At 37.1% G+C, this 22,769-nt stretch overlaps 1 protein-coding gene across 1 annotated transcript in view; it reads left to right on the top strand.

Moving 5' to 3' along the window:
• Positions 1-21,404, top strand: part of LOC145676359 (putative ammonium transporter 1) — a 39,401-nt gene extending 17,997 nt beyond the window's left edge. Inside the window, exon 4 of the mRNA XM_081747216.1 lies at positions 21,166-21,404. Within this exon, the coding sequence (XP_081603342.1) occupies positions 21,166-21,404 (239 nt within the window). The remainder of the gene's footprint in view (positions 1-21,165) is intronic.
• Positions 21,405-22,769: the final 1,365 nt, after the last annotated feature.

Raw genomic sequence — 22,769 nt, 5'->3', positions numbered from 1 at the left:
ATCTAACGTCATATCAATGTCTTCGTGTGTTCACTATCTTACTACAGATTACTTATGAACAAACAATAATATACGTTCAATAATTCTCAGTCTTTCTTGGTGTATACATATATATATATTATCCGAGTCAGTTTACAATGTCCATAATATTGTCCGAAATGAGTTTTGTCCGTAATATGTCCGAGTAAACGAGAGTGAGTCTCTATCCAGTAAGTTGAATCATACGCCAGCGGGGTAGTCTGATATCAAAGCCGTTTCTCTCTTGCTCTGAATAAGATCATCTCTTAGAGTTGTCTAGATGTATAATATATTACTAGCTGCCATCTAGCACATGTATGTTAGCAACAGGTATTCCGTATTGTCTATTCTCTCAGGCATTCTATTTGATAAATTAAAGATTGATTAGCGATGGCTAGTTCATGTCTGTCTAGCAGCGGGCATTCCGTATTGTTTATCAATAACTATATACATATGTATATCTATATAATCTACAATCTAAGCATTAAGTCGCCGCACCCAAAGTTTGCATTCTCGAGTTGTTCTGTTACGTTTGATTGTGATGTTGCTCACTAGATCAGTGAAGCACGTTAAGACGGTGGGTGTACGATACCACTCGTACTTCAATGCGGGAGTGTCAGAAGTCGAGTCTAGTTTCACTGGCTGGTTTTGTGTTCCCCATAATGTGCTACAGAGTTTAATGTTATTACCGCCGCTGCTAATAGTAAATGTCGAGGGAAATGCCCTCTTAGCAGTTGGATGCGGGTGAAGTGGAGAAGTTATGTGCTAAAAGGGGGAAGGTTAATCGACGCAGCCGTAGGTCTCTCTCCCTTTGCAAGGAGATGTTCACGAGTGGTAATGTAATCGATAAATTTCCGTTGGTGAAGTAGCCTACCAAGGATTTTGTGCTATTGTCTAGAAATGTAAACAACTCTCTTACTGTTAGTACAGTGTGGCTTAATTCAAATTGTTATTTATCTTTGAGTGGTGTTGGCGTTAAAAGGTTTGAGGAACTTAAACGGAATATAAAGATTTGTTTTTCCTGAATCTAGCTATCCACGATCATAAATGTCAATGAGAGTCTTTTGTTATGCGTTTATTACAAGGAAAGTTAAATAAACAGAGATGCAAGATATATGGTGTTATCCTAAATGATTTTTTTTTCTTTCTTTTCCTCGTCTTTTCCTTAGCATTGACAACGCAAGTAGTGTACAAGAATCTGGAGTAAGTAGCGTTGTGTTTACTGGTCTATAAATTATAGTGTAAGAAGGAATAACGGCGACCCAATGTTTTTTTTTCTTTTCTTTCTTTTCCTTCGTTTCCTCAATGTCAGCTACGGATACAAATTCAAGGTAATATAAGACGCAAGGTAGCGCTTTTCAAGATGGCGTACGCAGCCAGAATTCTAATTATCGAAAGTGTTACTTTACAAGATGGCGAACCCAGCTGTAGGATTATTTTATTGTCTAAAATGTTACACTATTTTTGTCGTGTCATGCGGGAAGAAACGAGTGATACGGACTGTTGCGTTGGTGTTGATGAGATATACTGGATGGAGCTCACATATGTTTATGTTTATTAGACTTATAAGTCAGTAAGTAAGAATGTCGGCTGAGTCGAGGAATCTTCCTCCTAATGGAGATGATATTATTTGTGTTTGTTGTAGTGAACCTCTTGCTGCCGCGGAACAAATTGATTCTGATAAGAAACGTGCTATATCTTGTGACAGGTGTCACGAATGGTCACATTTTGTTTGTGTTAAGTTAAAGGATACTTCTAGTGTTTTCGAAGCTGTTAGCTCAGATTCTTTTGTTTGGGTTTGTCCTAAATGCGACGTGCATGCTTCTCCTGAAGTGTCGGAGCGTGAGAACGAATCACCTCCCAAGCATTTTTCTTCGCCTAAGTCCCCGCAAGGTAGCGAAAAAGGGACAGAGCACGTTAGTGAACTTGCTGAAATGTTCGCTCTTGTATTGAGTAAGATAGAAGAAAGTAAAGCTAATATTAATAGCAAAATAGAAAGTAAACTAGAAAGCGTTGAGCAGAAAGTTAAAGAGAGTAACGAAGCTAACAATGTTAGAATTCAGGAGTGCATTGTTGAAAATGTACATAGCCTCTCCACTACAATTAACAAAATTGATGAAAGAATAGGTAGTGTAGAAAATCTTTGTAGTTCTCTAACTGTTAATCAAAAGGATTTGCAAGCGCAGTTAGATACTGTAAAAACGGAAGTTGAAAGTAATAAGTTGTGTATTGAGTCTGTTGAATCTCGTGTTGATTCCATTGAGAATGAGGCAGAATCTCATCATAAAGCATTAAAGGTTGTTTTTGATAGAATAAAAAAACTTGAAAATGAGAATGAGGAAGTGAAAATTGAACTAGAAGGGTGTAATACTAGTCAATCTAAGCTTTTCTCTGAAGTGTTAACCCTAACTAATAAAGTGGATAAATTGCAGAAACCTAAATTTACGTCAGTTGAGTGTGGGAGCCTGAGTAAAGAAGGTGTTCCCTGTAAACGTCCTTGTATTAGTGAAAATTCTTTTATGTCTTTTTCTGAGTCAAGAGATAATTTGCCTGTTAATACTATTGTTAGTACGTCTGCTGAATGCAATGCGTCTGTTACTAGTTCTGATAGTTATCTGAGTAAACCTGTGTTTGTGCAATCAGAACCAGATATTAAATACGAGTTTCCAGCTAGTCCTAGTGAAACCAAAGTAATTGCTAGTGCTTTAAATGTTTTTCCAAATGTTAATTCTTCTGTTTATTACAGCAATAATGTAAGTAATAGCACTCGTACTACTGACACTGTCACATGGTCAATGTCGAGAGGGATCACTTCTCATGTTGGGAATAGCCCATCAGTGTTTAATACTAGCTATTTAAAGCCTAGTTATGATCCTAGTGTTTTTCACACTGCTATTGTGCCGAATAATCCGGTATCGCGAAACAGTGTTGCCACCTTTAGTGGTATAGCACCGCGTTCATTGCCTTTTGCGATTAAGCAGAAAGATTTACAATCTTTTCCTTCGTATTCTGGGGATATCAAACCTGGAGCCCCAAGGAAGTTTTTGAGGGATCTTGAGAAATGTTTAAGTATGTATTCACTTACTGATGGAGACAAACTACGGGTCGTAGAACATTGTATGGTGCGAGCCGCGTTTGCTTGGTATAGCTCAGTAGCTCCTGAAATTAAAACTTATCAAGATTTTGTGCGTCTTTTTAAGAATCAGTATTGTTCGCCTCAGATAGAGCGTGCACAGAAGAAGTCGTTGCAATCTTTGCGCTATGATAAGACGAAGTTTGCTTCATTGTTAGATTACGTTTGGTTTGTAGTCGAAAGTTACTACAATATATGCGAAACCCCGAGTACTTCGGAACTTGTGGAATTAATTTTGAATTGTTTACCGCCTAGGGACATGCGTTTGCTGTCCGTTCAGCAGTATAATAGTGTTGATGAATTAATGAGTAAAGTAGCGTTATTATCTGGGATTGAGGATACTTCTATGCATGAAGTTAGGCCTCCAACAAAGAAAGTATTCGCTAAGCAAGCTAAAATCATTAATCGTAATTCAGAACATGTTGACAGTAGCTGTCAAACTGAATTTTTAAGCTATGCTCAGACTGAAAATAGGAATAACAATAACAATAACAATAATGGTAATAATTATCAGTATAATAATCGATATCGAGGAAATGGTAGAAATCGTTATCGTGGAAGAAATCGAGGACGTAACGGAAGATGTCAAAATAATGATAGGAGACGAGATGAAGCATCTTCCAATCCAAGGGAAGATCAACCTTCATCTACTTCGGAAAACTGAGGTTGCAGTCTTTTCCGAACACGGGGGGAAACGACTGCTGTATTTCTCCAGTCCCCGTAGATAATGATTCGGAAACTAACGTCAAAACTCACTCCTGAAATTTTGGATCTCTTTTATAAATTGCGGGAAATCGTCAGTAATCCACCTGCGTTAGGACAACCAGATTTCAATTTGCCATTTCACATCCATTCGGATGCTTGTTCTGAGAATTTGGCTGGTTTTCTGGCACAGTACCCTGATGGGTCCGATCATCCAAATGTCATCGCCTACGCTAGTCGTAGTTAAACCTCACGAACTTTCATTGTCTTCTTTTCAGTTGGAATTGCTCTCTGTTTTATTTTTGTGTGAACGTTTTTCACAATATATTCTTGGAAGAACTGCGTATATCCATACGGATAATGCTGCAGTCACTCATTCTTTTTCTATGAAGAACTTAGATACTAGGACGACTCGTATGCTTCTTAAATTGCAAAGGTTTGACCTTGTCTTCGAGCATTGTCCTGGGAGTCTGAATTTTGTCGCGGATACATTGAGTAGAAATCCACCGGAAGTGCCTTCGAAGTTAGAAGAGTATCATGTCAATTTCTTGTCTGTCCAAGATTCGTCTCTTTTCAACCTGGAGAAAGTCAGGGAAAAGCAGAAGTATGACGACTTCTGTATTAAGTTAAGGTCTTTATTGGATAGTTCCTCGGAACATGTCACTTGTTATCAAGGTTTGTTATATTTTAAGCATAGGAATTCGAACCAATGGCTTTTGGTTATTCCTCAAGAGTTAATAAAAGAAATAATTGGAATAGTCCATTCATGTGGTCATTTTGGAGCTAGGAAATGTATGTCTTTATGTCGTTCTTTATTTTATTGGAAGAAACAAAGACTGTCAATTCGACAGTATATTAGAGATTGTCTTGATTGTGCTGAGACAAAGTTCGCCAATCAGGTAATACTTAAAGAAGAAATTCATATAGAAGCTAGTCGACCTCACGACCGCCTAGCGGTAGATCTCGTTGGGAGGCTCCCAGTTAGTAATGGTTATTATTATATTTTATCTATTATTGATGTTTATTCTAGGTTTGTTTGTTTCTTTCCTTTAAGGACTGCTCATGTTAAAGGTATAATTTCAGTGTTGGAAAAGAATTATTTTTATTTGTTCCCTTATCCTAATGCTATTGTCTCGGATAAAGGTTCACAGTTTATCTCGCGCCTCTGGCAGGACTATTGTAAGGAGCATAATATAAAATCCGTACTAACGTCTAGTTATTCCCCGTCTTCGAATGGTTTGGCAGAAAGGAGCCATAAAGAACTCAACCGAATCATTCGTTTAGAGTGTCATACTAATCATTCTAAGTGGAGTACTGTACTGAAGCGATGTCAGGAACTCCTAAATTATTCATTATGTAGTAGTATTGATTGTACGCCTGCAGAGCTATTTTTATCTTATTCTGCTATTGAAGCATTTAAAAAGAATTTTCCTTGGCCTGGTGTTCTAGAGAAGACACCTACCCAAGATCGTCATATTACATTGTATCCTAAAGTTACTAATAAAACTAAGAAATCTTTGAAACGAACAGGAAGGGAGGTTAAGTTAGAAGAAGGAGACCTAGTAATGGTTAAACTTCACCATCTTTCCTCTTCAGTTAAAGGAAAATTTGCTAAATATATGAAATGTTTCTCGGGCCCTTTCTTGGCTAGAAGGGTTCTGAAAAACTCAGTGATTTTGCATACCCTCACTGGGGAAAGTGTGGGAACGCAGAATTTTCATAATTTGAAGAAATTCAACTGTTCCAAAGAACGAAGAGATGAACTTCTTCGAGATTATCCATATAAATAACTTCTAATAATAATATATAGGGTAAAAAAAAAGAGAGAGAGAAATATATTTTTTTTCTTTTTTTTTCCTTGTCCTCTGGGTGGATGTAACGTTCCTCTTTGAGCGTTACATTTTCTCAAAGAGAATATTTGCGGAAATGTTCAATCAGCTCTCAGCTAATATTATTTCTTATTATATTTTCTCAATTCTCGACTTTCATGAAGGATTCAAGATGGTTGACAATTGGACTAGTGCGTGTAGATGTAGTATGCTACTTTCCTTTGTATGTCTATGGTTTGCGTTGAGCGGCTTTTGAGAGTAGCTCGGATCGTTTGAAATAATTTAAAATTTTGTGTTTCATGTAAAACGGAAGGATTATTATGAATCTGCATATATAAATGCTCGTTTATATAATTTTTATTCTCCTTTAGTTCCATTCTACGCTTTGATGCGTAGTATGGAATGACCAATCCGGAAGTGAGAGGGCTGCGGAGAGCCCCTCTGGTTCACCTTTTCTTTGTACTACGAACTGCGAATATGGCCGTGGTGTGGTGAGAAGCACGATTGTCCATATTTTTGGATATTAATTTACAGTGAGCTATGCAGTGAGTGGCTGTTCTTTAATATAATATTTAAAGAAGCTGTTTTAGTCGAACGGTATGCTAGGCTAGCGGGTATAAACAAGAATCACAAGAGAACTTACTCAAATATTCGACCTGTGCGTTTTGAAGCATGGCTGAGATTGGTTGGATATTTCCTAACTGTTAATGTGATGAAAGCTGAAGTTCAGAAATCCCTTTTGTGCTGTCTCCGGGACTGAACTCGATTGATGTATGGCCTCCTTCTCTTGACGTGGTGAATTTCCGTCCACCCTTACTACATTTTCTTGGCAAGGGACTTCGTCCTATATTACTTGTTGTCAGCTCAGCCTGCCTCTCTGGAATTTAATGTGTCTAACTGTGGTCGCTGTTGTGAGGATGAACATTGCAGCAGCTTTGCAGTGATTGTTTGTCTACCTGGTGGAGATAGTAGCGGAACGTATGCTTTTGCTATTAACCCAGGAGGGGTCGTCGTGTGATCAACCCACGCCGAGGTTATGGCTGTACACATGGTGAGATGTTGGAGGAGTCATCAGGACCGGTCGCCACCCTGGAGTGCTGTTTCACAGTGTTTCCACAGTGTCCCTATTCGTAAAGTGAAACCACGGTCGGGTGAGCTTTGGTAACTGTCTACTAGGTAAATATGTCTATTTCTTTTTATTCCGTCTTGTGAAGAAACTGGTATCATCCGGGAAGTTGCGGAAGAAATTGTCCACCATTTATAGTTGTCCAAATTGTTAAATATAATATCTAACGTCATATCAATGTCTTCGTGTGTTCACTATCTTACTACAGATTACTTATGAACAAACAATAATATACGTTCAATAATTCTCAGTCTTTCTTGGTGTATACATATATATATATTATCCGAGTCAGTTTACAATGTCCATAATATTGTCCGAAATGAGTTTTGTCCGTAATATGTCCGAGTAAACGAGAGTGAGTCTCTATCCAGTAAGTTGAATCATACGCCAGCGGGGTAGTCTGATATCAAAGCCGTTTCTCTCTTGCTCTGAATAAGATCATCTCTTAGAGTTGTCTAGATGTATAATATATTACTAGCTGCCATCTAGCACATGTATGTTAGCAACAGGTATTCCGTATTGTCTATTCTCTCAGGCATTCTATTTGATAAATTAAAGATTGATTAGCGATGGCTAGTTCATGTCTGTCTAGCAGCGGGCATTCCGTATTGTTTATCAATAACTATATACATATGTATATCTATATAATCTACAATCTAAGCATTAAGTCGCCGCACCCAAAGTTTGCATTCTCGAGTTGTTCTGTTACGTTTGATTGTGATGTTGCTCACTAGATCAGTGAAGCACGTTAAGACGGTGGGTGTACGATACCACTCGTACTTCAATGCGGGAGTGTCAGAAGTCGAGTCTAGTTTCACTGGCTGGTTTTGTGTTCCCCATAATGTGCTACAGAGTTTAATGTTATTACCGCCGCTGCTAATAGTAAATGTCGAGGGAAATGCCCTCTTAGCAGTTGGATGCGGGTGAAGTGGAGAAGTTATGTGCTAAAAGGGGGAAGGTTAATCGACGCAGCCGTAGGTCTCTCTCCCTTTGCAAGGAGATGTTCACGAGTGGTAATGTAATCGATAAATTTCCGTTGGTGAAGTAGCCTACCAAGGATTTTGTGCTATTGTCTAGAAATGTAAACAACTCTCTTACTGTTAGTACAGTGTGGCTTAATTCATATTGTTATTTATCTTTGAGTGGTGTTGGCGTTAAAAGGTTTGAGGAACTTAAACGGAATATAAAGATTTTTTTTTCCTGAATCTAGCTTTCCACGATCATAAATGTCAATGAGAGTCTTTTGTTATGCGTTTATTACAAGGAAAGTTAAATAAACAGAGATGCAAGATATATGGTGTTATCCTAAATGATTTCTTTTTCTTTCTTTTCCTCGTCTTTTCCTTAGCATTGACAACGCAAGTAGTGTACAAGAATCTGGAGTAAGTAGCGTTGTGTTTACTGGTCTATAAATTATAGTGTAAGAAGGAATAACGGCGACCCAATGTTTTTTTTTCTTTTCTTTCTTTTCCTTCGTTTCCTCAATGTCAGCTACGGATACAAATTCAAGGTAATATAAGACGCAAGGTAGCGCTTTTCAAGATGGCGTACGCAGCCAGAATTCTAATTATCGAAAGTGTTACTTTACAAATTTACGAATGAACGAGTATAGGGCCTATATAGATGTGGGCATACGCTGTATTTTTGTAAACGGTCTAATGTATACCTCCCAAAAATTCTAGCATCAGATCATTCGTAATACTACATGTACAAAAAGATTTTAAATGGAACGACCTGTAAATATTAAGCAATAGGGCTGAAATTTAGCAGTAGCTTATGACTAGAGGAACAAAATAAGCCCTGTGGAGAATTATTTTGAACAAGTTGATTATTTTGCATTTGATTTTGGACTACCCTAATGTTGCAGTCATTCTATTTAACGAGGTGAAGTGAGTATTTTGCCAGAAATAGAACAAAACTTGGGATCACGAAAAAAAGGAAAACGTTTCATGGCAAACTAGTAACATGTGCTACTAAAGTCATTCAACGAACCTTCTGATCCAGAAGTAAACATTGCAGAATGGTATTACTCCGCCAGTCATCGGATGATTGGCTATCGGTCAGCGCTTCTTTCGAGAAGCACGTGCCCTGTTTTACATACTTCCCGCACGCAGCCATATTGTAAACTGTGATTCGCGCGCAAGAAGGGTCAAAGCCACCTTCTACGCATGCGTATTCTCTTTTGTTGCATTAATTCAATTTAGTTCTTAGATATAATGTTGTTTCTGTTATTTAACTGTAAGGAAATTGCATTTCTGATAATGAGCCTTATAAGCAACAAAAACGTTGAAAAACAGCTTACTTAACAATAGACTATTTTCTTTTGCCGCATGGATGTTCCAAGACTCTTTAACCAATAAAATGAAGCAATCACCACATGTATTTGTTTACATGAGGTACTGAACGTTCCTTGAATAAATGTGACGGTGACGGTAACGGTGGAGGGTATTAATGGTTAAAATATGAAACAAAATTTTAATAACCTCCCGTTATCCGGAATCCCGGTAGCAGGAGCGCATGCTCCGAAAACAGTGTATCAAGAAATAGTGAATTTAAATAAGAATATTAATATTAATATTACAACACTTTTGGGTCGTAATCGACAATTTACCATTTAAGCCTTTAATACAAATTTTTACTATGTTGTGATTTACGAAGTTGTTAGACGTAGCGTGGACGTAGAGAGATGATGCAATTTAGACTTAGAAGTTTTAGAATACACTTGCGTAAATTTGTTATTAAAAACCATATGTATTTATATACTATATTTGTTTTTATAATACTACATTTTATCACAAAATAACATTTATATACACAACAGATAATGATTACCATAAATGAACAATATTTTCACGTAAACAGTTGCTTCAATAATGATTTGATAACATCACTGATTTTAATTATTGATAGTGTTTAACATAAAACTTAGATTGACAAGTACTCAAAAGAAATAAAATATATAAAACAAGGAAACATATAAAATACTATATACAACAAAAAATAATAATAATACATGCAATAAGGTTTCTTTACTATTTAGTCTTTTTAGAATAACGGAAAGTCCAGACGACAGTAGCAAATTATGTTCTTTTAAATGTTTAGAAAGAAGTTTGATCTCTTATTTATATTTGTATTTATTATTCATTTATTATTTTTTAATTATTTCCTTTTTACAGATGCACTGAACTATTATATTATTTTTGCTACTTGGTATAATTGTTTTTATTTTCAGTTTTTTGCCCGAACAGATGATTTACTAGTGTAATACTAATTTACCTACAAAGTGACTAACTAAATGACACTTGATAGTCGCGACTGGCGAACTTTTATTTAGATTGAATTTAACTTATTACTGATATTTTAAACATTTTTTACAGATAAATATGTTAGCTAGCATAGTTTTTAGAAATAATGCAGTTATGTAACGATGTTATAGTACTACTGTGGTTGTTGGATATTTTTATAGCTATAAATTGAAGTAATATTTTGCTATTATATAGGCTTATATTAAATATAGATTGATTTTTTTTAAGCGCTTTTTGTGGATATATGTTTTAAAGTTGAGCTTAAGACTAAAAGAATTTAATACAAAGTAATGCGTTTGTATTGTGTGCTTAGTATATACATGACGTTTTATATTTACTGACTCTCTAGAGTGTATACAAGTGACTGACTTTTACTAACATTGACTGGCGCAAGAAACATTATATTTACTTTTTGTAGCACTGATATGCAGTATCCAATAAAATAGATTAGGTCATGAATGAAGTATTTGAAATGGATATTATTATGTTGGCTTATATAAATAATGTAATAATATTTTAGATTTACTTTTTATATGCGCATATGTTATTACGGTAATATTAAAAGAATTTTATAATGTTACGAATGCAAAGCATGCTTTAATGTGTCGTATACCGTATACAAATAGCACTTGTTTTAATTCTTTTCGTTGACATTAGTACGTGACATGCGATGTTTACTTGCAGTGGCTGGCTTCTTTACGAATACGGCTTACTTGTTAGTTTCTTACCTTGACTGATAGGTTAATACAAAACAAAACAAGTTCTTAAACACTTCTTGTTTTATTAATTCACCTACAAACACTTCTTGATAGTTGCATTTTTATTTCATTTTTTTCTTTATACTTTCCCACTTGTTTTTATTACACTGCATTTTTTCTCTTTTGTTAACCTGCAACCTGCTTTTCTTGCTTTTGATTCAACCTGCTGCTCCCTGATCATGTGTTGTCAATGTTGCCAGTCAAGTTTAGATAGCTAAGGTAGAGTTTAGAAGGTTACTGAGCGGAGCGCTTAATCATATTGCTCGAAGTGAGCTAAACGCAAAATTTGCGAAAACGGGTACACAAATGCTGATGGGGCAGCGTGTCCTGTCACATATGGCGTCCGAATAGGTTGATTTCTGCGCCGTTACTAAGCACTTACAGATTAACTTTTACTTAGTTTTACATATACTTATAAGAACAAGATAATACACAAACAAATGAAACCTGACACATACACTTATATACATATATACACAATATTTTGAATATGTACTGCCCGCAATTTATTTGCAGTATTTATTAGGTAAGTTTTTCAAAAGTTGACTAGCACAATTTTTTTTTGCCTTTTTTTGCTATTTTTAGTATTTTTCCTTAGTGGGCTTTCATAATTTACACTGATGTTTGGATTGGTGTTTTATTGATTTTTCATTGTTTGGATTAATCAGCTTTACAACCTTAAGACTTGGCTTACGAACACATAAGTATGGTTCTGAGTACAGATTAAACATTTTTTTTATTTGCTGTGCTGCTGCATCACTGATGGGATGTGCCTTGAGGAATATAAGATCGCCTACATTAGCATGCCGATTCGATGTCATTTTTTTGTTGGTACGTTGATTTTTTTTTGCCATTTGAGACTTTTTACGGTGTGCAACCATAAGTAGCCGGTTGTTTTACGAATTTTCGTCTTTATTAGTTTTCTCTTGGAACAGTTGTTTTATCACAGGCGTTACATCCTTTACGTTTAGATGTGCTTGGACTGGAGCAACGTTCAGATTTTTTACAATAGTATAATTTAGTAACATAACGATATTTTACAATTGCTTACTTTAATTTACATGTTGTCCAGCACAATATAACTTCCAAAGCCTATTTATTTTTTTATGCATCCTCTCCACGGGATTTGCTTGAGGATGGTATGGTGTGGTGTGATACACTTTAACTTTTTTATTAGCCATTGATTTTAGGAACTTATTAGATACAAAACATGGACCGTTGTCACATATAATGGCGTCTGGAATGCCTAAATGCATAAAATACAAATCCAGACACCTCAGGATTGCAGCAGTTGTAGCTCGTCTTATTGGGTACGCTACTAGATGCCTGGTAAACACATTCATGCACGTGCATACATATGACATGTTTGACTTGCTGGTTGGAAGCTTTTTTACCACATCAACTGATAGTAACTTTCGGGCTTTTGAGACGGTGACTGACTGTAGCTTTCTTGAGAGAGGATGAGGATCAGCTTTGTGTTTTATACACAATACACAATTGTGGATGTATTGTTGGACATCAGTATACATGTTTTTCCAAACGAAATTTTCTAGAAGCATTGTGTGTGTCTTCGCATATCCAAAATGACCCCTGTCATCATGGTAACATTTCAGTACTTTTTTTACTAAACTTTTGGGTACAACTATCTTTCATTTATCTTTTAAATGAAAATCACGTTTTAACAGCACACCTTGTTGGATCTTATAATACAGTCGTACAGATTTTTCCCAACTTATTTCTGGTACATTGGTCTGATCTTGCTCCAGAGCATCAATATACTTTATTAATCTTGGATTTTCACGTTGGTATTGCTTCCAATTCTCACTGGTCATATTTGCTAAATCTTCTGGAAGGACATGAAAATTGAAAATTGTAACAATTTTAGGTGATTGGCATACGGTAATACGAGACAAAGTATCCGCTGCGACGTTGGTTACTCCAGGTATGTATTGGATTTTCAACTTCACATCTTGCATTTTAATATACCACCGATATAACCTTGTATTCCAATATTTTATGCTCTTAAAATGCACCAAAGCTTGATGATTAGTTTGTATGATCACATGATGCCCTATTAATAAATTATGCCATTTTCTTATAGCTTTTACAACACCCAACATCTCTATTTTGGTAATGGTATAGCGAGATTTGCAAGGCTTAAGTATGTGTCCAGTGAAACCAATAATTTGTTTTCCATCTTTATAATTTTGTGTTAAAATAGCAGCAGTCCCAATAGTTGAGCCGTCAACTATGATAATGAAGTTTTTTGACATATCTGGATGCACCAAAAGTATGTTTTTATAGATCTCATGTTTTATTTTCTCGAAACAATTCGTATGTTTAGGCAACCAGGTCCATTTCTTTCCTTGTTTAAGCAGCTGGTATAATGGTGCTGACTTACGAGCAAAATCATGTATAAATTTGGAGCACCACTGAAAAAATCCTAAGGTTTTTTGCAATGTTTTTATAGTTGTCGGCCTTGGCAATGATTTAACTATATCCACGTACTCTGGATTTTTTGCTATCCCTACAGGTGTTACCACAAAACCTAAGAAATTTGCCTCAGATACCATAAATGTGCATTTCTTTAAATTGACCGTCATATTTGCTTTTTCTAACTTATATAATACTTGGTCTAACAATTCAAGATGAGCTATTGGATCAGTTTTTGGAATTAAAATGTTATTTATATACAGTAAGATCTTTTTAAGAATAGCAATTCTTAACACTCTCTGTAACGCTGCCATTAAACAAGCTTCACCATTCTTGTAACCAAAGGGTACTCTGCAATGCCGGTACATCTGGCCTTCAAAAGAGAATGCTACAAGATCCCTATAATCTTCAGTTAACTTGATTTGGCAGTAGGAATGCACCAGGTCAAGGGACGTTGCACAGGTCATCCCATTAAATCTTGCAAAGAGGTTATTAAGGCGTTCGACCTTCAGATTTGTCAAAGATACGAATTTATTGAGTTGGACCAAATCAAGACAGACTCTAACCTCATCCGAGTTCTTCTTTCTGACTATTACCAGGGGATGATGATGTTTTGACACTGCAGGCTCAATGATACCTTGACGCAACCATTTTTGGATCTGCTCCCTTGCTTTATCTCGATAACACAGTGGAATTGGGTACGGTCGTTTCACAATTGGATCTTCAGTGGTAACCTGGATTGTATACTTAAACTTGTTACATTTTCCTGGAAAATGGGCGAAAACTTTTCTTTTCTTCATTAGCACATTGAACAACATTTCCTTGTGTTCCGGAGCAATAGGAGTTTTCTGAACCAGTCGCTTCTTCCCTGACTTCCATGACTTCCACTCTCTTTGGACAGCAAGCCGAACATTGAATTTCCTGAACAAGTGGGTCATACAAAGATTCCACAAGAGCTTGATCCTTTATTTGTGCCAGCGTAATTCGTCTCAGGTTGCAATTTTCTTTTTGCCTTGACCTAGCTTCATTATACGAGTCTTCTTGTTGCATTAATACGCTGTTTCACTGATTTAAAACTTCTTTTAGATCTTCGCGATTGCATCCACATACCTGTGAGCCGCATACTTCCTCTGGATGGCATTTGCATTCACTCCATTCTTCCTTTGGGACGTTTACAGGGAGAGGGTAATCCACACTCAACTCATTAATCATATTATTACACGTTTCTTCTTCCTTCGCTTGAACCATGGGTACTACGACTTCTTGTTCCCCAGTTTGAATGGTTACCATGCCATTTCCAAAATTCATTCTGACTTGAAACTTGCTCATGTAGTCACGACCCAGTAGAAGATCTTGGTTGAGCCCGTCGACCACAAAAGCTTGAACATTCGTCTGTATTCCTTGAATTGTCACAGGAAGATATACTTCTCCTTTCACCATTTTCTTCCTGGTTCCACTATAATCGAGAAGAACTACGTGGGGTGCTGGTTTCAATTTCGGACGTGATATAATCTTTGTAACCTTTTTCCATAACTCTAAACTACACAACGTCACCTCAGCACCGCTATCAACAAGTGCTTGTACAACTTCATCCAACACACTTACTCGTATGACACCAGACCATTCTTTTATTCGTTCAAAGTCAGTCTTCACATTGTCAATATTCTCACAGTCTGTGTTATACTCCCACTCTTGTCCAGCTATACATTGAAATTTAACTCGAAAAATATTCGTCTCATTTCTACACTCATACTCATGTACACATAAAGGACTATATACACCACTATACACTTCCTCAGGTATATCCTCACTTACACTTTTCTTATGGGTCTTCTCACAACACAAATTGTACCTACCTCCGACCCGCGAGGTGGATACTTCATTTAGTTTTTTGAATCTGGACTTCCCCGAGGATCCCAACGGTGCTGCATATCCTCTTGGGAGGATCTCGGGTCATCTCTTTCATATTCTTCGTGTGTGGACCACTTCCTTTTTGGCCGTCTTCTTCCTCTCCAAGAACGTGCACGACCACCTCGTCTGCCGCGTCGATAGTTTCCGCGTCCTTTTGCACCATCTCGTCCTTCGTACGGTGATTCTTCTCTTCTGTTCGCAGGCTCTGTCTTGTTATCCTCCTGGTCCTTCGATATAGCTTCTACCTTAGCTTTACGAGTAATCACCTCTTTACCGTCCTCCCATCTTCTAGCGCCATCTCTTCCTGTCTTCCGTCTTGCTTCCCATGTGTCGTGAATCAGTTCAAGTCGTCGGACTGTTTCAAGAATTTCTGCTAACTCCTGGCCTCGTATTGAAACCAACTGTTTCTGATACTGAACTGGTAGCAAAGTTATGATAGTGTTGCAAATCTGGACTTCACTGCTCTGTGAATCCAAGTCCCTAATCTGACAAAATCGATTCGTAACAAAACGTTCAACACTCCCGTCAACCTTAGGGTTGAATGGCACAGTCTTAAGGCGCGTTAGCTTAGCACATGTCACATTTTCTGAATGATAATGCCTTAAGAACATTTGCTTAAAGTCGGCATACGTGAGGAACTTATTCACATTTGAATAATACCATGACAACACTGCGTCTCTTAATATGAACGGTAATACCTTAAGCGCCTGACTAGGTCGCACCCCCATTAGAGCACACTCTCGCTCAAATTGTATGATAAATGCTTGAGCTGACAAATCACCTTTTTTTGGTGGATAGTGCGTGAACGATTTTATATCCGTCAATCGCAATTTCAGTTCCTTTTCGTCTTCTTCCTTTTCCATTTTCTTCCTGTAGTCCTGAGCTGCTTCCGAATAGACTCCGCGACGGTTTGTTAGTCTTTTGGCGTTTTCATTCTCGTTACCGTTAGAAGGAAGCTGTCTTCTTTGTCGGTTCCTTCTTCTTTCCGTCTTTGGGGACCATCCATCTTCTGAATACCCGCTCTCATCAGACGAACTGGTCTTGATCCGTCTCCTTCGTCTTCTCCGATAACTTGAATGCACCTCAGGTTCCTTGCTCCGAGAAGCCGCCGTACTATTGAGGGCACTTCTTTCACAGCAGGTACCACTGGAATCACTTCTATTGCGCCTTTCATCCAAGCTTGAAGATTGAGCAAAATTGTATGGCCGCTTCACATTTGTTTCCTCTTTTACACCAGAGCTATGTCTTCGCCATTTTTCCTTTATTTTTTGTTGAAGTGACGCGATTGCTACCTCCTGACAAGCCAATTTTTCTTGTACTTTCCACAGTTCCGAAGTGTTTTGCCACATGACAGCCTTTGACTGACTCACTTCGGCGCGACACTCTTGCAGTTGATTATTTATCACCGCGTTGGCTCTAATCATTTTTCCTGAAACCTCTTCTATCACCTTTTTACATTCATCAGTCTTCTGCATGACTTTTAACTCTTCTTTGGCCAAACGATCTTCTATCTGTGCGGTAGTCATCTGTAACACCTCATGCTTCACATCTGCAATCTCATCCTGCATCCTGTCCTGACATTGTGCCATACCTGCTACACAGCTCTTCGATACCTGATCGATTCTTTTATTTACTTCTTCAAATTGCTGACTCGCCTTTTTCTCTGTTAGTATTGCCACTTCCTCGAGTTTACGCACAGTATTCTTCAAATCTTGAATGTCCTGCTGGGTTCCGTCCATCTTTCGTGACAATTTATTTACCTGTTGAGTTAACACGGCGCTCGTCCTGTTACACTTCTTGCTAACTTCTTCAATCTTGTTCTCCAATTGCTGTCTACTATCCCGTAAATCCTCCTGAATGACCTTCATCTCAATCTGAAAATCTTCCTTGATTTTCGATCTCAACTCACATTGTCCCTTTTCATTATACTTCTCAAACATTCGGATAAGCATCTGCTCCATTGCATCCAAAGACAAACTTCGTTCTCCCATTTCCATCACCTTACGTGGTTTGCACTGTTCGCACTTCCATAATGCTTCAATTGGTGCATCATCCTCGAGTTCATTTTGAGCATTCCATTGTTCTTCTGTCATTTGACTACACACGCGGTGATACCAGCGATCACACAGACAACATTGTACATGATACCCATCTCTAGCTGGATCGTCACAACACACTACTTTATCTGAGTCTGACATGGCCGCATTACCAGATTCACTTGCACTTGCACTGTCTCTTTGTCGATTACGCCGATTTCCACCCATGTTTACTTTTTTTTACGACGAAGTAAACTACACAACTAGCAGTCCACGAAAATCACACTCTTGATTGCAACTATTTTTCACAAGCGCATAAGTCTCATAATCTAAAATGTGACGGTGACGGTAACGGTGGAGGGTATTAATGGTTAAAATATGAAACAAAATTTTAATAACCTCCCGTTATCCGGAATCCCGGTAGCAGGAGCGCATGCTCCGAAAACAGTGTATCAAGAAATAGTGAACTTAAATAAGAATATTAATATTAATATTACAACACTTTTGGGTCGTAATCGACAATTTACCATTTAAGCCTTTAATACAAATTTTTACTATGTTGTGATTTACGAAGTTGTTAGACGTAGCGTGGACGTAGAGAGATGATGCAATTTAGACTTAGAAGTTTTAGAATACACTTGCGTAAATTTGCTATTAAAAACCATATGTATTTATATACTATATTTGTTTTTATAATACTACATTTTATCACAAAATAACATTTATATACACAACAGATAATGATTACCATAAATGAACAATATTTTCACGTAAACAGTTGCTTCAATAATGATTTGATAACATCACTGATTTTAATTATTGATAGTGTTTAACATAAAACTTAGATTGACAAGTACTCAAAAGAAATAAAATATATAAAACAAGGAAACATATAAAATACTATATACAACAAAAAATAATAATAATACATGCAATAAGGTTTCTTTACTATTTAGTCTTTTCAGAATAACGGAAAGTCCAGACGACAGTAGCAAATTATGTTATTTTAAATGTTTAGAAAGAAGTTTGATCTCTTATTTATATTTGTATTTATTATTCATTTATTATTTTTTAATTATTTCCTTTTTACAGATGCACTGAACTATTATATTATTTTTGCTACTTGGTATAATTGTTTTTATTTTCAGTTTTTTGCCCGAACAGATGATTTACTAGTGTAATACTAATTTACCTACAAAGTGACTAACTAAATGACACTTGATAGTCGCGACTGGCGAACTTTTATTTAGATTGAATTTAACTTATTACTGATATTTTAAACATTTTTTACAGATAAATATGTTAGCTAGCATAGTTTTTAGAAATAATGCAGTTATGTAACGATGTTATAGTACTACTGTGGTTGTTGGATATTTTTATAGCTATAAATTGAAGTAATATTTTGCTATTATATAGGCTTATATTAAATATAGATTGATTTTTTTTTAAGCGCTTTTTGTGGATATATGTTTTAAAGTTGAGCTTAAGACTAAAAGAATTTAATACAAAGTAATGCGTTTGTATTGTGTGCTTAGTATATACATGACGTTTTATATTTACTGACTCTCTAGAGTGTATACAAGTGACTGACTTTTACTAACATTGACTGGCGCAAGAAACATTATATTTACTTTTTGTAGCACTGATATGCAGTATCCAATAAAATAGATTAGGTCATGAATGAAGTATTTGAAATGGATATTATTATGTTGGCTTATATAAATAATGTAATAATATTTTAGATTTACTTTTTATATGCGCATATGTTATTACGGTAATATTAAAAGAATTTTATAATGTTACGAATGCAAAGCATGCTTTAATGTGTCGTATACCGTATACAAATAGCACTTGTTTTAATTCTTTTCGTTGACATTAGTACGTGACATGCGATGTTTACTTGCAGTGGCTGGCTTCTTTACGAATACGGCTTACTTGTTAGTTTCTTACCTTGACTGATAGGTTAATACAAAACAAAACAAGTTCTTAAACACTTCTTGTTTTATTAATTCACCTACAAACACTTCTTGATAGTTGCATTTTTATTTCATTTTTTTCTTTATACTTTCCCACTTGTTTTTATTACACTGCATTTTTTCTCTTTTGTTAACCTGCAACCTGCTTTTCTTGCTCTTGATTCAACCTGCTGCTCCCTGATCATGTGTTGTCAATGTTGCCAGTCAAGTTTAGATAGCTAAGGTAGAGTTTAGAAGGTTACTGAGCGGAGCGCTTAATCATATTGCTCGAAGTGAGCTAAACGCAAAATTTGCGAAAACGGGTACACAAATGCTGATGGGGCAGCGTGTCCTGTCACATAAACTTTGGAATTGCTGAACATACCATTCAAAAGGAAGATGAATCACTACAGTTACATATATGAGAAGGGGATTTCATAGCAGCCGAAATGAGGTACCACAACTTATGAGGTAAAGACTATACAAGAAATGACTAGAGATTAATCTTGTAAAAATGAAACCTTACAAAAAAAAAAAAAAAAAAAAAAAAACTTACATTGCACACTGCACATGCGAAAGCTTATAAGCAGATTTGTGCGTATGTCCTGCGTACATAATTAAGGATTACAATTTAGAAACGTCAAGTTCTATCAAGGAAAATATCATATAGAGTAAAGGCGGGCGAATACGGACAGTTCAGCTATTTTGTATCCGAGCGTTATAGTAGTGTATGATTGAATTTCGGACATACCGTCGCAAATTACCGGTATTGGCCGCTAAAATTAGTACATCACACGTTGGGCCGCGGAAAATTTTACATTTGAATCAATTTTACACGAATCCCGACGGGACACTATGCGAAGGTACCTTGCAAGATGAAGCATAAATGTAATCTGAACCCAATTCAATAAATCGCTCACTGAGGTCCCTAGAAATAATAATAATTGATTATTAAAGTTGTAAATTCCAAAGTCGCCAAACTTCATATTTCATATTTTCTGGGAGGGGTGAGGTGGGGGGGTGGTAAATATTAATACTTTCTCCGCCAGGAAAAGTTCCAAGTTACGGCGTTCAACTTGGCATTTGAGGTTAAACTCTCTGAAGGATAAGGTATAAATTCATTTCAACATTTGAGCTCGCTCGTGGCTAAGCGGTTAGCGTACGCGCCTTTGGCGTGGGAGACCCGTGTTCGATTCCCGGCGGGAGCTCATGTGATTCGGATTCCACGTTAATCAGTAGGTCCACGTCTCATATAGCCTCGCTGCTGAAAGGGACGCTAAACTAAAATCAACTCATCTCAACATTAAGAAAATGTTACTTCATTAATGGGTTTTCGTTACTTCGTTATATAGGGTGTTCTAAAATGATGCGCAAGGACTATAGAGCATTATTCTTTAAGTCAAAATAAAGCGAAAAATATATGTAATTGTATACCTTTTCGGTCTGGAGACGTGAATTGTACTATGTAGCAACGTCGCAGATAAAGAACTGTGAAGATCTATCAAACCATCAAATAATTACATCGATTCTTTCCAGATGGCAGTTAAATTTGATAGACGTTGACACCGGCACCACTTATTCGTAGAGCAATGGTAATTGTTCCAAATGAATCTGAGACGTTGCCACATAGTGAAATTTTGATTCCCGATAGCGGCTAAAGGAGGCCTCAGAAGGTATATTGAGGCCTCCTTTTCGCTTTATTTTGTCCTGAAGAACAACGCTCTGGCGTCCGTGGGCGCCATTTTTAGAATACTCGATATATATCATTTGTACTCCATTCGAGGTTCTAGAACATTTATTGCTTGAGACTGAAATCAGTGGAGGGTAGTGGAGTTAACTTCCCTAACTTATACATAATATTATATTTTTCGGTTATTTTCACTATACACGACATTGCTAGTTATTATTATTATTATTATTATTATTATTATTATTATTATTATTATTATTTTACAACAGGTGTTGCAGTTCTGATATATTGGATAATCGGTTACCCATTCCAGGCAGGTATTGGACCATTTTTCATTGGTTTATCTTACTTCGCTGCAATGGATCTACCACCAGTGCTGTTTTCTCATTGGTTCTTTGAACTCATGCTGTTGGGAACAGCCGTTGCAATTGTCACGGGAGCCATGTCAGAGAGATGTAACTTCAATTCCTATGTCATCTATATGCTTCATTTTACCAGTAAGTATTAAACTATAATAATTTAGTTTTTAGGTTGACTTATCAGTTAGAATAAATGCTGCAAAAGAAATCAACCCAACAAGGAATTGAACAATGAGCTCATACCGAAACCCAGCGGCGGATTGAGCCCGGGGGTAGCTTGGCCCCCAGTTTTTTGAGTGACAAATATAATTGAAGTTATTATTTATAGGTCCCTGTACCTAAAGTTGGCCCGTCCAACAGTACAAGACGTTCATCTCTAGACCAACAGGAACCATTGAAGCAGTGTTGCCAGAGCTACTGATTTTGCAGGAGATCTCCTGCTTTTTCTACGTTCTACTGATCTATTGTGAAAGAAAATGAAAAGTGAATAATCTCCTGATTTTTCCTTACTTCGAGTAAGAAATATATTATTAATATTGAATTTTCATTTTTTTCTTACGTAAAGAGAGGGAATTTCTCTGTATCCATACACAAAGCTCTGTAGAGCATATAGTTATGGAGCTTTGATGTATAAAATATGAATACAAGGATGCAAATATATGTCATCTTCTACATGCATGATGGTTAGCGATCTTTATGACTAACTGTAAGATTTACGAGTACGTGTTGTTTAGATTGGGACTTGGGTTGGAAGCAGGGTAAAGGTGAGCGGCATGCTTTGGGACGTTCCCCACTTTCAAAAATGTCTATCTCGTTCTCCACTTCCTAAAAATTACAGTAAGTAAAGTTAGCCATGGGGAGACGGTGTGACGTCATGCGTCACCCTACCATTTCAGAACTAGTTTTACCCCTAGTTAGAAGAGTAGGTTAGAGCACTTCTCCAGAATCGTCAGTGAAAATTCGTCTTATTCCCATCAGGAAGTCGCGGTCGAAAAGATGGAGTGCCGCCATCGACGGTGGCAGGCCGCCGGAGGCAGCAGACACCCGTCCGCGGCAGCTCGACGATCTACTTGTTCAAAGTTGCCGACCTTTTGCCGAGGCGGCAAACGGTCGAAAATCATAAAATAAAATGCACTTTACCGACTCTTTGTCAACTGTTGCCGACCATCAGAGTTGGCAAAATAGTCCGACCCTCTGCCGACTCCTTATGCCGGCCTCTTTTCGACGGCGGCGCCGGCGCATTTAATTGTCATTTTTAGTTGTTTGCCGACTGCTTGGCAAGGCAAATATTTGTCGCGGTCGAAAATAGCGCGGAAAGACGTCGGTGTCCGGCGCCCGCAATCCGACCGCAGTATCTAGGCGGCATGGACAAATTGCCTGACTATAGGCGGCAGGATCCTGATGGGGATGTTATGATTATGTGTAACTGTATCATATTGCTATACTATCGCTAGGTGTATGATATTTTCCCACCCAACTTTGCTTTTTTCTAAGTCTTACTTCACACACCTGTA

This window comes from Thermobia domestica, unplaced genomic scaffold, assembly GCF_964235325.1.
Source record: "Thermobia domestica unplaced genomic scaffold, izTheDome1.hap1.1 HAP1_SCAFFOLD_117, whole genome shotgun sequence".
Lineage (NCBI taxonomy): Eukaryota > Metazoa > Arthropoda > Insecta > Zygentoma > Lepismatidae > Thermobia > Thermobia domestica.
The sequence above is the reverse complement of the archived record's forward strand: the minus strand, read 5'-3'. Positions and strand labels throughout refer to the sequence as shown.